This window comes from Tinamus guttatus, unplaced genomic scaffold (genome assembly GCF_059628265.1).
Source record: "Tinamus guttatus ecotype Peru unplaced genomic scaffold, ASM5962826v1 Tinamus_guttatus_pri_ptg000161l, whole genome shotgun sequence".
Lineage (NCBI taxonomy): Eukaryota > Metazoa > Chordata > Aves > Tinamiformes > Tinamidae > Tinamus > Tinamus guttatus.
The window spans coordinates 377,410-393,973 of NW_028288695.1; the positions used below are offsets into that span (position 1 = coordinate 377,410).

Here is a 16,564-nt window from a genome sequence, read left to right on the forward strand (position 1 = left end):
CCCATGGGGAACCTATGGAAATATTGATAGTATGGAAGTGATGGTGGGAGGCTGTAAATGGGCAGCAGAATAGGCTCTTGTGTGTTGTTTGCTGGAAGGAGAGCGTGGAGACCTCCCTCAGGTGCATGTAGAAAGTGTGAGAAGGTCAGAGATGGGCACTCTGAAACCAGACTCTGCTCTCAGCAGGGGCTGCTCTCTTTTTAGAGTAACATCATCCTCTAGCTAGAAGAGGCAGGAGCTTCAGAGATTTGAGAATGACACAAATAGATAGATAAGAAAACTTTGTTTATTTTCCTTTTAAGAGTGTCTCCCAACTTGTCTCTGTTTTGTTGCTTGGTGAATTCCCCATGTGTATGGGGAGGAAATGTCCAACAGCAGCTCCCTCAAAGAATTCCTGCTACTGCCATTCTCAGACACACGGGAGCTGCAGCTCTTGCACTTCTCGCTCTTCCTGGCCATCTACCTGGCTGCCCTCCTGGCCAATGGCCTCATCATCACAGCCGTAGCCTGGGACCACCACCTCCACACCCCCATGTACTTCTTCCTCCTCAACCTCTCCCTCCTCGACTTTGGCTTCATCTCCACAACTATCCCCAGATCCATGCACAATTCCCTGATGGACACCAGAGCCATTTCCTACTTGGGATGTGTTGCCCAGGTCTTAAGTATTACTATTTTCATATCAGCTGAGTATTGCCTCCTCACAGTCATGGCCTATGACCGCTACGTTGCCATCTGCAGACCTCTGCACTATGGGACTCTGCTGGGCAGCAGAGCTTGTGTCAGAATGGCAGCAGCTGCCTGGGCCAGTGGCTTTCTCAATGCTCTCCTGCACACTGGGAACACATTTTCCCTACCCCTCTGCCAAGGCAATGTGGTGGAGCAGTTCTTCTGTGAGATCCCTCAGATCCTCAAGCTCTCCTGCTCAGACTCCTACCTCAGGGAAGCTGGGATTATTGTGGTCAGTGCCTGTTTAGTCTTTGGGTGTTTCACTTTCATTGTGGTGTCCTACGTGCAGATCTTCAGAGCTGTGCTGAGGATCCCCTCTGAGCAGGGTCGGCACAAAGCCTTTTCCATGTGCCTCCCGCACCTGGTCGTGGTCTTCTTGTTCAGCAGCACTGAAGTGTTTGCCTATCTGAAACCCCCCTCCATCTCCTCCCGAGCTCTGGATCTAACCTTGGCCGTTCTGTACTCAGTGGTGCCTCCAACAGTGAATCCCCTCATCTACAGCATGAGGAACAAGGAGCTCAAGGAGGCACTTTGGAAAATTGTTCAGTCTGTACAATATCCCAACCAATAACTTCTCCATGTGTATCTTCTCATCATTCCCATATACCTGGCATGCAGGCTGGATTGTTCTTCCCTTCCTTCCTTTCTTCCTCCCGTCCTTCCTTTATTTCTCATGTTTCTCTCACATTCTTGATAAAACAAATAATAATAATAATAATAATAATAATAAATTTCATGCTATTTCTCTTGTGATATCTCTCTTCTGATTCTGACCTGGAGACCATGTTGAAGCAGGAAGCCAGGCTTCCTTCTAAATTCGCAGGAATGTGGCATCCTCAGAGCCTGCTCGCCTGAGATGACTAAGATGCCCCAAGTGCAATGAGGACAGTTTGGTTTTGGCACAGTGCCCTTTGGCTCTACCACAGCAGATGTTTAGTCGCTACAACCATCTCATGGGGGCTTCAGCCCTCCTAGTGACATGTGCAACCACAGCAGCAGCACTTTCTCTTTCCAGAGCAGCTCTCGGTCCTTCCAAACTGTCCTGTTCTGCTTGGATGGCATGTAGAGGGCCTAAGCGCTCTCCCAACACAGTGCTGCTAGGGTTGTGCTTCGTGTGCATTCCTGGAGCACAGGCAGGACCAGGTACTGGGCACCCTTATGCCTGACCTGACCTCCAGAATGGTATTTCTCTAATAAGAGGAGATCTCCTCTGTTTTGTGCCCAAAGGCTGGTCTTTCTTCAAAGGTGGAGTCAAAAATGTTCCTAAGGGATTGTAGCACAAAAGGGATTGTTCCTCCCTGCCAAGCATGAAACCCCACCATTCTTAGCATAGAGCTGGCTTCAAAGCAGCACCTGGAGCCTGACAGGCTGCAGAGGCATTGCCTGGCCCATGTTCTGGCTTTGCAGCTGGGGGACAGGCTCACTCCTATTCCCCTGCTCCTTGCCCTGATCCTAGCACTGCTGCTACTGTGCCCATGTCAAATCCAAATGGAAAAGACACAAAGCTTTTTCCATTTTCCTGCCAAACCTGGCCATGGTCTCCCTGCTTATCAGCACTGCAATATTTGTCTGTGTGAAACCCCCTCCATCTTTTCCCCAGTTCTGGATTTGGTGCTGGCTGGTCCCTCCAACAGCGAACCTCCTCATCTACAGCATGAGGAACAAGGCACTCAGGGAGACACTGACAAAACTACTTCAAAGGTTACAGGTTCAGTAGCAAGGAGCTGTCCATCTCTCTTCACAAATGATTTTCAATGTTTCTCAGGCAACCCTTTTGTTTTGGGTGTTATATCTGTGATACTCGTGATTATGCACAGACATTTGTATTCATCCCCCTTCCCCTGAGGCACAAACTCAGTCTGTCTGATCTAGAGGCCGTCCTTGAATCTGCCCTCACTGTGTCACAGCTGCTCTCCCAAGTAACACCTCTGCAATAAAGGGAGATTCTCTCTGCACTGTGCCTGAAGGCTGGGCTCTTCTTCCCAAGCTGGAGTCAAGAATGTGCTCAGGGAATTGCACCCATAAAGACCCTCTTCCCATGCCTGGGTGTGCATGGGCCAATGGGCATCAGCTCGTACAGTGATGGGAATGAGGGCTGGATTCAGATGCCATTTGTGGCTGCCCAGTGCCCTGGAGAGGATGAGTGCTCAAGAAGTATCTCTCAGGGACTGTCCCAAATAGTAGCAGAGTGGTGACATATGTCCATTCTTCCAGAAGGGATATGGAGCCACCTGGAGAGCAGAAGGGATCTCCAGGGGCAGCACATGTCTTGGACAGGTTTTGAGTAGAAACTCAGAAACCACGTGGAGTCCCCCAAGAGTAAAGGGTCAAACCGAGCAGTGCCCCAAATCAGGGCTCTCAGGAGTGGCAGCAGCCTGGGTCTAATGATACCTCCAAACACATCCTGAGCAATGTGAAATACCCTGGGATTGCTCCAAGCATCCTCCACACCCTGGGGAGGAAGTGGTCAGTTGCAGTGGTCGTGAGATGCTTACCCACAAGCTCTCACTTCAAACCTTGCCTCTTCCAAGGAAGAGCTCCACACATCCAATCTGCTCCTTCACACAAAAGGCATCCTCCCTCATCTTCCATTGATCATCATTACAATGATATTTCTGGCCTGTGACAGCTTGCACATCTTCATGTACTCCTGCCTCTACTTCAGGCTACCTACACCTGCATATATTTGGGCTGTAGAGCTTCAACTGTGGCACAGAGAACAGAATGGTCACAGAGAAACCAGCTACCAAGGGGCAAACACGCTGGGTGTACAATTGTCCAGTTCAGAGCAGAGCCATGCCATCATATATAGCAGGAACAATGCAATGGTGGAAGCAGCTCCCTACTAAGAAAGTGAATTCAGCAGTGTCTGAGGCCAGGAGGACACAGAGCTGCGACATTGAGAAACAGCAGGAAAGGGGGTGTCTGCCTGAGGTGACTCTGTGGCTATACTGGACCTATGACAGACTTCTTGCACAAATCTCCAGGAAGGACAAGGTGCCCTGAAGATGTCCATGGACCTTGACAGCCTGGGATCCAGACATGCAGAGGTCCTCATTACGCCAGTCCCTGTTCATATAATATGATGGAGTGAGCAGAAGTTGAGGGGAAAGAGCAAGAAGGGGTTGAGAGTGCAAAGAATCTCAAGATACCTTGGTGTGATGTGTGTCTCATTTATGCAGCACACATGGATGTAGACAGGATGGACTTTCCCTACAGACAGTGCTGGATTACATTTGATTGGGTTCAGGACGGAACACTAGGTTTCCCTGGAGCACTTGCCCAGCAAACGCTCCCTCTTGAAAGGAATAGTTTCCCTGTAGGTCCCATCTGCTAGGGACATATGGTTGAGCTGGACAACCCAGGCATCTGACAAGGCTCTTCCAGCACTATTCAATGCCATCAAATCAAGTGTCTGCACTGAATTACAAGAGCTGATGGTTAATACTGGAATCTTCCTATGCCTCAGCTGGAGTGAGTGGGGCTCCAGTTGTATTTGGCACAAGAAGGTCATTTCAGATAGCCAAGACAATTCCCCACCTCATCCTCTAGGATGAAGCAGGTCCCCCAGTTCCTGCATCAGAGCAAGCAGACACTGGCCTGTGCTTTGGACCACATCTCTCTCTTCAACTGTTACCAGATATCTGTGTGTTAGTAACTGACTCTTCCATCTCCAATGACTGTAGTGGGAGCTTAGACAGAGCATACATGCAGACCTCTGTGTTGTGCTCACTTTGTTTTTGGCAAGGGGAATCCCACCGATGGCATCTGTGGAATTTACAGGAATAATCTGAATATTATTTCAGACCCAGGGCTGGGGGTCTGAATTCTGTAATGCCCAGACTGATTAATCCTCATCAAAACCTGAACCACATCTCAGTGAGTTCACTTTTGTCCCATCTAGGCATCCTTGTCTGATTGAAAGATGAAAATCATTCTTCCAGAGTGGGACATTAACCACTTTCATAGCTCCTCATCCTCTGAAAAAATAAATTGCAATGTTGGAAGCTCTCTCCACTCACGAGAAAAGGAAAACAGATGATTATTTTAGTTTGCTTGAGGGAACATTCCCCAGGAGGAGGGGGCACAAGGGACAGAGAAATTGGTGAGTTCAGCTGTTCCTCTGCTCCTGAGCAGGGCCAGGCTCCTGGGATGGAGGGGGCTCGTGGCAGCCTGGCAGCACTGCCCAGAGACCGCCGAATGCAGGAGCAGCTCCTGTGCCAAGAGCAGCAGGGCTGCGGGCACTGCCTGCTGCTGCGGACAGCAGAGGAGAGAAGGCAGCGAGAGGTGAACGGCAGTGTGGAGCGGGAGCAGAGCTCATTGTGGGGGATATCTTCACAGCCCTTGAAACAGTGAGTCTCTGTCTGCAGGGCAATGCTGCTGATATTCCTGGAGGGAGTGTCTGCATCCCAGCCAAACCACGGCTCATGGGATTTGTCATGGTCTCTCTCCTGGAGTAAGCAGGACAATAGCAGGAGGAGGAGATGCTTCAGGGCAGGGATTCCCAGACACATGGTCAGAGGATCAGGTATGCTTCTCTTGGCTATGCCACTTGAACACAGGGCTGTAGGGCTGTGAAGGCAGGGAGTGCACCAAGGTCTGCCTGGGGCTGTGATTCAGAGCAGTGTCCCTGTACCTCCTGGTGCTGTTTGCCCAGTACAGTGACTCTGCCACCCGTGAGGGTCAGCACACAGCCTCTCCAGGGAGCTCCCTGTGGTGCTGTGGGGAGAAGCTTTGGGTGGGAAGAGAGATCCCTGACAGGGCAGGTTCTTTCTGCCTTTGAGAGGTGCTGCAGGGGTAAGGTTCTGCTCACAGCTCCAACACGTTCGCAGGACATGTCTGAGGGGCCCTTCCAAGAGGAAAATCAAGAGAAGAGTTGCTTGAAGGAGAAGGACCTTTCCTTCAGAACTCTGCACTTTCACTTTCCTCATTTTGAAGGGGAGAATGAAGGAACAACTTTTCAGTTTTGGCAATGCGCCGGGAGTTGTAAACCTTTACTCTGACAGATTAGTAGGTCTGTGAGAAACATCAGCGAGCTGCTCCACCCCCAATTTAGTCTAAAGGCAGCATCAGCATCTTCTTTGCAACATCCCAGGACTTTATGTGACCTGCTCCATTCCAACCTGCAACTGCAGAGCTGCCCCTGGACATTGCTCAGAGGTTTCTGTAGGGCAAAATTGAGCACCCAGAGGGTGACATGGGATCTTTGAGCAGTGACAGGGACAAGACACTGGGACAGAGAAAGAGCTGCCAGCAGGGACAGCTCCGGGCAGCAGAGATGGGCAGGGAAGGAGATCCTTCTCTGCCCCTGCAGGGCATGGGACTCTGGCTGAACTCTGCACCCAGAGCTGTGACAGAGGAGAAGGGCATCTTTTTGGTGCCTCCCCACCAAGGGGCTGAGAGGGGCAGTGCTGCAGTGTCCCCCTCTGCAAGATGTCATACGCCACGGGTAAAGTGCGCAGGACATGTCTGAGGGGTCCTTCCAAGGGGAAAATCAAGAGAAGAGCTGCTTGAAGGAGAAGGAGCTTTCCTTCAGGTCTCTGCACTTTCACTTTCCTCATTTTGACAGGGAGAATGAAGGAACAAGTTTTCTGTTTTGGCCATGAGCTGGGAGTCATAAACCTTTACTCTGAAAGATTAGGAGGACTGTGAGAAACGTCAGTGAGCTGCTCCATCCCCACTTTAGTCTAAATGCAGCATCATCATCTTTTTTGAAGCCTCCTAGGACTTTATGTGACCTGCTCATTTCAACCTGCAACTGCAGAGCTGCCCCTGGACATTGCTCAGAGGTTTCTGTAGGGCAGAACTGAGCACCCAGAGGATGACATGGGATCTTTGAGCAGTGACAGGGACAAGACACTGGGACAGAGAAAGAGCTGCCAGTACGGACAGCCCCAGGCAGCAGAGATGGGCAGGGAAGGAGAAGGAACTGCAGGGCATGGGACTCTGGCTGAACTCTGCAGCCAGAGCTGTGAGGAGGCTGTGAGGAGAGGGGCATCTCTTTGGTGCCTCCCCACCAAAGGGCTGAGAGGGGCAGTGCTGCAATGTCCCCCTCTGCAAGGTGGCATACCCTGTAGGAAACGTGCAGGTTTTACAGAATGCCTCTCTGTCCCTCTCCTTGCCTCCCTTGGCAACAGGGTCATGGTGTTGCTCCTTAATCCTTCTCCTGTCCATGCTGCTCCTGTTCTTGCTCTCTGATTCCTGTGGTTGGGAGTATTCAGCTGCAGTTCAGGCACCAAACCTACAAGTAGTGGAAAAGAGGGATTTCCAAGGGAGTGAGGTCTCTGCAGCCCCATTCTGTCCTGTGGAGCTCCAGGAAATGCAGTACAGGGAAATGAATTGACTGTCCCTTAAGGAAAGTCCATCTTAAATCCTGACAATCATTTGGCTGTTACCCTGTGGTGTCCTGCAGGCTGCCACCTGCCCTCCAGGAAGCCTCTGCTGACTCATGGCATATCTGTGGCATCTCAGCGACCCATGGGGAACCTATGGAAATATTGATAGTATGGAAGTGATGGTGGGAGGCTGTAAATGGGCAGCAGAATAGGCTCTTGTGTGTTGTTTGCTGGAAGGAGAGCGTGGAGACCTCCCTCAGGTGCATGTAGAAAGTGTGAGAAGGTCAGAGATGGGCACTCTGAAACCAGACTCTGCTCTCAGCAGGGGCTGCTCTCTTTTTAGAGTAACATCATCCTCTAGCTAGAAGAGGCAGGAGCTTCAGAGATTTGAGAATGACACAAATAGATAGATAAGAAAACTTTGTTTATTTTCCTTTTAAGAGTGTCTCCCAACTTGTCTCTGTTTTGTTGCTTGGTGAATTCCCCATGTGTATGGGGAGGAAATGTCCAACAGCAGCTCCCTCAAAGAATTCCTGCTACTGCCATTCTCAGACACACGGGAGCTGCAGCTCTTGCACTTCTCGCTCTTCCTGGCCATCTACCTGGCTGCCCTCCTGGCCAATGGCCTCATCATCACAGCCGTAGCCTGGGACCACCACCTCCACACCCCCATGTACTTCTTCCTCCTCAACCTCTCCCTCCTCGACTTTGGCTTCATCTCCACAACTATCCCCAGATCCATGCACAATTCCCTGATGGACACCAGAGCCATTTCCTACTTGGGATGTGTTGCCCAGGTCTTAAGTATTACTATTTTCATATCAGCTGAGTATTGCCTCCTCACAGTCATGGCCTATGACCGCTACGTTGCCATCTGCAGACCTCTGCACTATGGGACTCTGCTGGGCAGCAGAGCTTGTGTCAGAATGGCAGCAGCTGCCTGGGCCAGTGGCTTTCTCCATGCTCTCCTGCACACTGGGAACACATTTTCCCTACCCCTCTGCCAAGGCAATGTGGTGGAGCAGTTCTTCTGTGAGATCCCTCAGATCCTCAAGCTCTCCTGCTCAGAATCCTACCTCAGGGAAGCTGGGCTTCTGGTGGTTAGTGCCTGTTTAGCCTTTGGGTGTTTCACTTTCATTGTGGTGTCCTATGTGCAGATCTTCAGAGCTGTGCTGAGGATCCCATCAAAGCAGGGTCGGCACAAAGCCTTTTCCATGTGCCTCCCGCACCTGGCTGTGGTCTCCCTGTTCAGCAGCACTGCAGTGTTTGCCTACCTGAAGCCCCCCTCCATCTCCTCCCCAGCTCTGGATCTGACCTTGGCCATTCTGTACTCAGTGGTATCCCAACCAATAACTTCTCCATGTGCATCTTCTGATCATTCCCATATACTTGGCATGTAGGCTGGATTGTTCCTGCCTTCCTTCCTTTCTTCCTCCCTTCCTTCCTTTATTTCTCATGTTTCTCTCACATTCTTGATAAAGTAAATAATAATAAAATAATAATAAAATAATAAAGTTCATGCTATTTCTCTTCTGATATCTCTCTTCTGATTCTGACCTGGAGACCATGTTGAAGCAGGAAGCCAGGCTTCCTTCTAAATCGGCAGGAATGTGGCATCCTCAGGGCCTCCTCGCCTGAGATTACTCTGATGCCCCAAGTGCAATGAGGACACTTTGGTTTTGGCAGAGTGCCCTTTGGCTCTACCACAGCAGATATTTAGTCGCTACAGCCATCTCATGGGGGCTTCAGCCCTCCTGGTGACATGTGCAACCACAGCAGCAGCACGTTCTCTTTCCAGAGCAGCTCTCCATCCTTCCAAACTGCCTTGTTCTGCTTGGATGCATGTAGAGGGCCTAAGCACCCTCCCAACACAGTGCTGCTAGGGTTGTGCTTTGTTTGCATCCCTGGAGCACAGGCAGGACCAGGCACTGGACACCCTTATCCCCCACCTGGCCTCCAGAATGGTATTTCTCTAGTAAGAGGAGATCTCCTTTGTTTTATGCCCAAAGGCTGGTCTTTCTTCAAAGGTGGAGAAGATGGAGTCAAAAATGTTCCTAAGGGATTGTAGCACAAAAGGGACTGCTGCTCCCTGCCAAGCATGAAACCCCACCATCCCTAGCATAGAGCTGGCATCAAAGCAGCACCTGGAGCCTGACTGGCTGCAAAGGCATTGCCTAACCCGTGTTCTTGCTGTGCAGCTGATGGACAGGCTCTTCACTGCTTTCCCTTGCTCCTTGCCCTCCTAGCACTGCTGCTACTGTGCCCATGTCAAATCCAAATGGTAAAGGCACAAAGCTTTTTCCATTTGCCTGCCAAACATGGCCATGGTCTTCCTGCTTATCAGCACTGCAATATTTGCCTGTGTGAAGCCCCCTCCATCTTTTCCCCATTTCTGGATCTGGTGCTGGCTGGTGCCTCCAACAGCGAACCTCCTCATCTACAGCATGAGGAACAAGGCACTCAAGGAGACACTGACAAAACTACTTCAAGGGTTACAGGTTCAGCAGCAAAGAGCTGTCCATCTCTCTTCACAAATGATTTTCAATGTTTGTCAGACAACCCTTTTGCTTTGGGTATTATATCTGTGATACTCATGATTATGCACAAAAATTTGTCCCCCTTCCCCTGAGGCACAAACTCAGTCTGTCTGATCTAGAGGCCATCCTTCAATCTGCCCTCACTGTGTCACAGCTGGTCTCCCAAGTGACATCTCTGTGGGGAGATCCCTCCTCTGGGGAGGACGTGGTCAGTTGCAGTGATTGTGGTCCAGCTGGCTCTGCCCTGACCATCATGGCCAGTGTGGAGTCACCCTGTGTCCCCACAGCTGCCCACCCTGCAGAGCAGCACTGCCAGTCCAGGATGCTGCAGGGAGGACAGGATAGGGCTGCAGGAATGGCCAGGGCAGCAGGGACTCATGGACCTGGGAAAAGGCTCTCTGTGCAGCAGAGACATCTCCAGAGCAAAGCAGAGAAGCAGTGATGAGCTTGTGGGGACAATAAATACAAAACTGCTCCCAGGGGTTTCAGCTTGGGCAGGCCGCTCTGTCACTGGAGACGCCTGAGGAGCCCCAGAGCCAGGACCCCTGTGCTGTGCTGGGAAGAGGGGCTGCCCTGAGGGGCTGCAGGCAGTCAGGGTAACGGATCTCCTGGTCGTGAGAGACCTGGCCCTGCAGCCCAGCTGGCTGGGTGCTCTACAACAGTCCTACCATAAAATCAGCCAGGTCAAGTCAATGTTTCCAAGCACTTGGTAGACCCACAGCAGACACGTGGCACTGATGTTCATTGGGAGGTCACGTTGTCTGCACACCTGATGGGACAGGAGCAGGCATTAACAGGCACATGGCTGTGAGGGTGACCGTGAGCTCTGCTCTTTTCTGAGTCCCTGGCAGGCCTGCAAGAGGCGCCTGGCTGGGCAGTTCCTTGGGAGGTCCCTGCTGGCAGAGCAGCTGCGAGGCCAGCGCTGGCCCATGGCTGGGGACGGGCTCTGAGGCCGCTCCTGTCCCAGCAGCAGCGCGGCCGGCAGCGGGGTCTGGTGCAGACACGCGGGGAGGTCCCTTGTGTGCGCGGAGCTGCCGGGGCAGCAGCAGGCGCTGCCTGTGAGGCCAGGGGTGTCTCAGCAGCGGGCAGGGACACGGAGGCCATTGCAGGGACGCTGCCGGGAGGCCCCTGCTCTCTGCAGGGCTGGCTCTGTGCTGACGTGTGGGCATCGGCTGGTGACGTCACTGCTGCCGCAGCCCCTGATAGGCCAGGCCGCGCAGCTGGTTGTGATGTCAGCAGCGCCTTCCTGGCCGGGACAGCTCTGCCGAGGAACCTGGTGTCCCTGCAGCCCGCGGCGGCAGCAGCCCACGCTGGGCTGTGCACAAGCGAGGTCCCCCTGCCCGAGGAGCTGCTGGGCCAGCAGGAGGCTCACCGCGGGTGCTGGCGCTGAGTGCAGTCTCCATTCTGCTCCTGTCCTTCTGCACTCCCCTCGGCATTAGGCACTCCACATCTCATGGTCACAGTAGGCAAGGCAGAGACTGACTATCCCATGCCTGGTCAGTTTGTCCTTGTCTGAAATGTCCAGTTACCAGAAAGCATCATCCTTATCAGCCCATCTGGCAGCTGTGCAAAAAAGTTCTCCTTCATGTCCTCCAGAAGCCTCCCGGACTGCTTGCCCCCTGCAATTTGCCTTTACAGGTCATGGTAGGGGGATTAAAGTCTGCCCAACAAGAACCAGGGCCAGTGATCCACAGACTTTTTTATACTGCCAAGAAATAGGAGAGCTCCCTCTTGAGACGCTCACCCACAAGCTCTCACTTAAAACCTTGCCTCTTCCAAGGAAGAGCTCCACACATGCAATCTGCTCCTTCACACAAAAGGCATCCTCCCTCATCTTCCATTGATCATCATTCCAATGATATTTCAGGCCTGTGACAGCTTGCACATCTTCATGTGTGCCTGCCTCTACTTCAGGCTACCTACACCTGCATATATTTGGGCTATAGAGCTTCAGCTGTGGCACAGAGAACCGAAGGTTCACAGAGAAACCTGTTGCCATGGAGCAAAGACACTGGGTGTGCAACGGCCCAGTTCAGAGCAGAGCCATGCCATCAAATATAGCAGGAAAAATGTGTGACAATGTTGCAGTTTGAAAGTTGTAGTGGTAGTGGCGGTGGGGGGGAAAGGAGATATCAAAAGGAGATATCAGAACAGTATCGGATTCACAAACAGTCCGTGGACCGTAGGTCCGATCGCCTTCCTAGGAGCGAATCGAGTTCCCAAATAGTGTGATCAACTATAAGCTCGACTCTGGCAGTTATCGGATTCATGAACAGTCTGTCAACTGTAGGTCCGATCGCCTCCCCCCAGACAAGTAGCCGAGTTCACAAACAGTATGATTTATTCAAATGCAACATTTACAAAGCAGGTTTTGGATGTCAGTACAGGAAATTCTCTACAAGAGCGTGGGGTTTTAGCTAGCTCTGCTGTACAAAGGCGCAATCATCACTCATTCCGGAAGATGGGAGAGGGCTCTCAGTCTCGAGTCTCCTCAGGCAGCGTCCCGACGCAAGGGGAGGGAAGGGGGATCAGCCTCTCAACTGACCCAGGAGGTACGATGGTTTCTTCCCCCCAAACTTTTCATCCTTAGTTCACCTTTTATACTTTTCGTTACATTCAGGTGGAGCTTGAGTGACTAAGTCATACTTAATATTGTTATCGATTGGTGAAAAAGTTTCTCGCTTTCATTTAAAGGTACAGTCAATCGAAAATCTAGAGCGCATGCTCGGTGAGACATGGTCGTACCTCAGAAGCGGGTAACTTTTGGGATGGAGGTGTGGTTTTCACACTATAATGAGCAAAGTTCAAGCCACGTTCATCTGAAATGAGTCATTTACCACCTTTCCTGGCTCAGCACTGGACATGTTATTGTATATCTCCCATTAGACAGCCACTGTGCGGCTTATCAGCGGCCCAGCACAGGGAGCGCAACAGAGTTCGGCTGCGGTGTCTTCACTCCGCTCTTCACGTAACTCCTCCGTTACTCCCCTTTGCAGCTGTGAGGAGGGCAGATTGTGTTGCCTAGGGAACTGTGGAGGAGCAGAGTTCGTGTGCACCAACTATCCTGGAAGTGGCAACTGTGTATCACCCCAAGCAAGCTTTGTAATTCCAAAACTTCGGTTAGGCCCAAGTTTTCCTCTCAGTTCCTGCTTTCAAAAAATTCTTCCACAAACAATTCTTCCACACAATGCAATGGTGGAAGCAGCTTCCTACTAAGAAAGTGAATCCAGCAATGTCCAAGGCCAGGAAGACACAGAGGTGGGCCATTGAGAAACAGCAGGAAAGGGGGTGTCTGCCTGAGGTGACTCTGTGGCTATACTGGACCTATGACAGACTTCTTGCACAAATCTCCAGGAAGGACAAGGTACCCCTGAAGATGTCTATGGACCTTGACAGCCTGTGATCAAGCCACGCTGAGGTCCTCATTAGCCCAGTCCCTGTTCATATAATATGATGCAGTGAGCAGAAGTTGAGGGGAGGAGAGAAAGAAGGGTTTGAGAGTGCAAAGAATCTCAAGATACCTTGGTGTGATGTGTGTCTCATTTGTGCAGCACACATGGATGTAGACGGGATGGACTTTCCCTACAGACAGTGCTAGATTACATTTGATTGGGTTCAGGACAGAACCCTAGGATTCCCTGGAGCGCTTGCCCAGAAAGCACTCCCTCTTGGAAGGGATAGTTTCCCTGTAGGTCCAATCTGCTAGGGACATATGGTTGAGCTGGACAACCCAGGCATCTGACAAGACTCTTCCAGCAGTTTTCAATGCCATCAAATCAAGAGTCTGCACTGAATTACAAGAGCTGATGGTTAATACTGGAATCTTCCTATGCCTCAGCTGGAGTGAGTGGGGCTCCAGATGTATTTGGCACCGGGAGGTCATTTCAGATAGCCAAGACAATTCCCCACCTCATTCTCTAGGATGATGCAGGTCCCCCAGTTCCTGCATCAGAGCAAGCAGACACTGGCCTGTGCTTTGGACCACATCTGTCTCTTCAGCTGTCAAGGTTCTTTCTGCCTTTGAGAGGTGCTGCAGGGGTCAGGTTCTGCTCACAGCTCCAGCACATGCACAGGACATGTCTGAGGGGTCCTTTCAAGAGGAAAGTCAAGAGAAGAGCTGCTTGAAGGAGAAGGACCTTTCCTTCAGGTCTCTGCACTTTCACTTTCCTCATTTTGACAGGGAGAATGAAGGGACAAGTTTTCTGTTTTGGCAGTGAGCTGGGAGTTGTAAACCTTTACTCTAAGAGATTAGGAGGTCTGTGAGAAACGTCAGTGAGCTGCTCCATCCCCACTTTAGTCTAAAGGCAGCAGCAGCATCTTCTTTGCAGCATCCCAGGACTTTATGTGACCTGCTCCATTCCAACCTGCAACTGCAGAGCTGCCCCTGGACATTGCTAGAGGTTTCTGTAGGGCAAAATTGAGCACCCAGAGGGTGACATAGGATCTTTGAGCAGTGGTAGGGACAAGACAATGGGACAGAGAAAGAGCTGCCAGCAGGGACAGCTCCAGGCAGCAGAGATGGGCAGGGAAGGAGAAGGAACTGCAGGGCATGGGGCTCTGGCTGAACTCTGAAGCCAGAGCTGTGTCAGGGGAGAGGGGCATCTCTTTGGTGCCTCCCCACCAAAGGGCTGAGAGGGGCAGTGCTGCAATGTCCCCCTCTGCAAGGTGCCATACCCTGTAGAAAACGTGCAGGTTTTCCAGAATGCCTCTCTGTCCCTCTCCTTGCCTCCCTTGGCAACAGGGTCATGGTGCTGCTCCTTAATTCTTCTCCTGTCCATGCTGCTCCTGTTCTTGCTCTCTGCTTCCTGTGGTTGGGAGTATTCAGCTGCAGTTCAGGGACCAAAGCTACAAGTAGTGGAAAAGAGGGATTTCCAAGGGAGTGAGGTCTCCGCAGCCCCATTCTGTCCTGTGGAGCTCCAGGAAATGCAGTACAGGAAAATGAATTGACTGTCCCTTAAGGAAAGTCCATCTTAAATCCTGACAATCATTTGGCTGTTACCCTGTGGTGTCCTGCAGGCTGCCACCTGCCCTCGAGAAAGCCTCTGCTGTCTCATGGCATATCTGTGGTATCTCAGGGACCCATGGGGAACCTATGGAAATATTCATAGTATGGAAGTGATGGTGAGAGGCTGTAAATGCGCATCCGAAAAGGGTCTTGTGTGTTGTTTGCTGGAAGGGGAGCCTGGAGACCTCTCTCAGGTGCATGTAGAAAGGGTGAGAAGGTCAGAGATGGGCACTCTGAAATCAGACTCTGCTCTCAGCAGGGGCTGCTCTCTTTTTAGAGTAACATCATCCTCTAGCTAGAAGAGGCAGGAGTTTCAGAGATTTGGGAATGAAACAAACAGATAGAAAAGAAAACGTTATTAATTTATTTTCCTTTTAAGAGTGTCTCCTAACTTGTCTCTGTCTGTTTTGTTCCTTGGTGAATTCCCCATGTATATGGGGAGGAAATGTCCAACAGCAGCTCCCTCAAAGAATTCTTGCTCCTGCCATTCTCAGACACATGGGAGCTGCAGCTCTTGCACTTCTCGCTCTTCCTGGCCATCTACCTGGCTGCACTCCTGGCCAATGGCCTCATCATCACAGCCGTAGCCTGTGACCACCACCTCCACACCCCCATGTACTTCTTCCTCCTCAACCTCTCCCTCCTCGACTTTGGCTTCATCTCCACAACTATCCCCAGATCCATGCACAATTCCCTGATGGACACCAGAGCCATTTCCTACTTGGGATGTGTTGCCCAGGTCTTAAGTATTACTATTTTCATGTCAGTGGAGTATTGTCTCCTCACAGTCATGGCCTATGACCGCTACGTTGCCATCTGCAGACCTCTGCACTACGGGACCCTCCTGGACAGCAGAGCTTGTGTCAGAATGGCAGCAGCTGCCTGGGCCAGTGGCTTTCTCAATGCTCTCCTGCACACTGGGAACACATTTTCCCTACCCCTCTGCCAAGGCAATGTGGTGGAGCAGTTCTTCTGTGAGATCCCTCAGATCCTCAAGCTCTCCTGCTCAGAATCCTACCTCAGGGAAGCTGGGATTATTGTGGTCAGTGCCTGTTTAGTCTTTGGGTGTTTCATTTTCATTATGGTGTCCTACATGCAGATCTTCAGAGCTGTGCTGAGGATCCCATCAAAGCAGGGTCGGCACAAAGCCTTTTCCATGTGCCTCCCGCACCTGGCCGTGGTCTTCTTGTTCAGCAGCACTGAAGTGTTTGCCTACCTGAAGCCCCCCTCCATCTCCTCCCCAGCTCTGGATCTGACCTTGGCCGTTCTGTACTCGGTGGTGCCTCCAACAGTGAATCCCCTCATCTACAGCATGAGGAACAAGGAGCTCAAGGAGGCACTTTGGAAAATTGTTCAGTCTGTACAATATCCCAACCAATAACTTCTCCATGTGTATCTTCTCATCATTCCCATATACCTGGCATGCAGGCTGGATTGTTCCTCCCTTCCTTCCTTCCTCCTTTCCTTACTTTATTTCTCATGTTTCTCTCACGTTCTTTATAAAATAAATAATAATAATAAAGTTCATGCTATTTGTCTTGTTCCTAAGGGATTGTAGCACAAAAGGGACTGCTGCTCCCTTCCAAGCATGAAACCCCACCATTCGTAGGATGGAGCTGGCATCAAAGCAGCACCTGGAGCCTGACTGGCTGCAGAGGCATTGCCTGGCCCATGTTCTGGCTTTGCAGCTGAGGGACAGGCTCTTCACTGCTATTCCTCTGCTCCTTGCCCTGATCCTAGCACTGCTGCTGCTGTGCCCATGTCAAATCCAAATGGAAAAGGCACAAAGCTTTCTTCCATTTGCCTGCCAAACATGGCCATGGTCTTCCTGCTTATCAGCATTGCAATATTTGCCTGTGTGAAGCCCCCCTCCATCTTTTCCCCAGTTCTGGGTCTGGTGCTGGCTGGTGCCTCCAACAGCAAACCTCCTCATCTACAACATGAGGAACAAGGCACTC

At 51.3% G+C, this 16,564-nt stretch overlaps 2 protein-coding genes across 2 annotated transcripts; both read left to right on the forward strand.

Moving 5' to 3' along the window:
* Nucleotides 1-364: 364 nt before the first annotated feature.
* Nucleotides 365-1,300, forward strand: LOC148595029 (olfactory receptor 14A16-like). The gene has a single exon (XM_088522751.1). The coding sequence runs from the start codon at nt 365-367 to the stop codon at nt 1,298-1,300; it is 936 nt and encodes a 311-aa protein (XP_088378877.1).
* A 13,751-nt stretch (nt 1,301-15,051) lies between these two features.
* Nucleotides 15,052-15,987, forward strand: LOC148595030 (olfactory receptor 14C36-like). The gene has a single exon (XM_088522752.1). It carries the CDS (start codon nt 15,052-15,054, stop codon nt 15,985-15,987), a length of 936 nt encoding a protein of 311 aa, XP_088378878.1.
* Nucleotides 15,988-16,564: the final 577 nt, after the last annotated feature.

Coding starts and splice junctions, on each gene's coding strand:
- LOC148595029 (XM_088522751.1), top strand. CDS start 365: ATGTCCAACAGCAGCTCCCTCAAAGAATTCCTGCTACTGCCATTCTCA.
- LOC148595030 (XM_088522752.1), top strand. CDS start 15,052: ATGTCCAACAGCAGCTCCCTCAAAGAATTCTTGCTCCTGCCATTCTCA.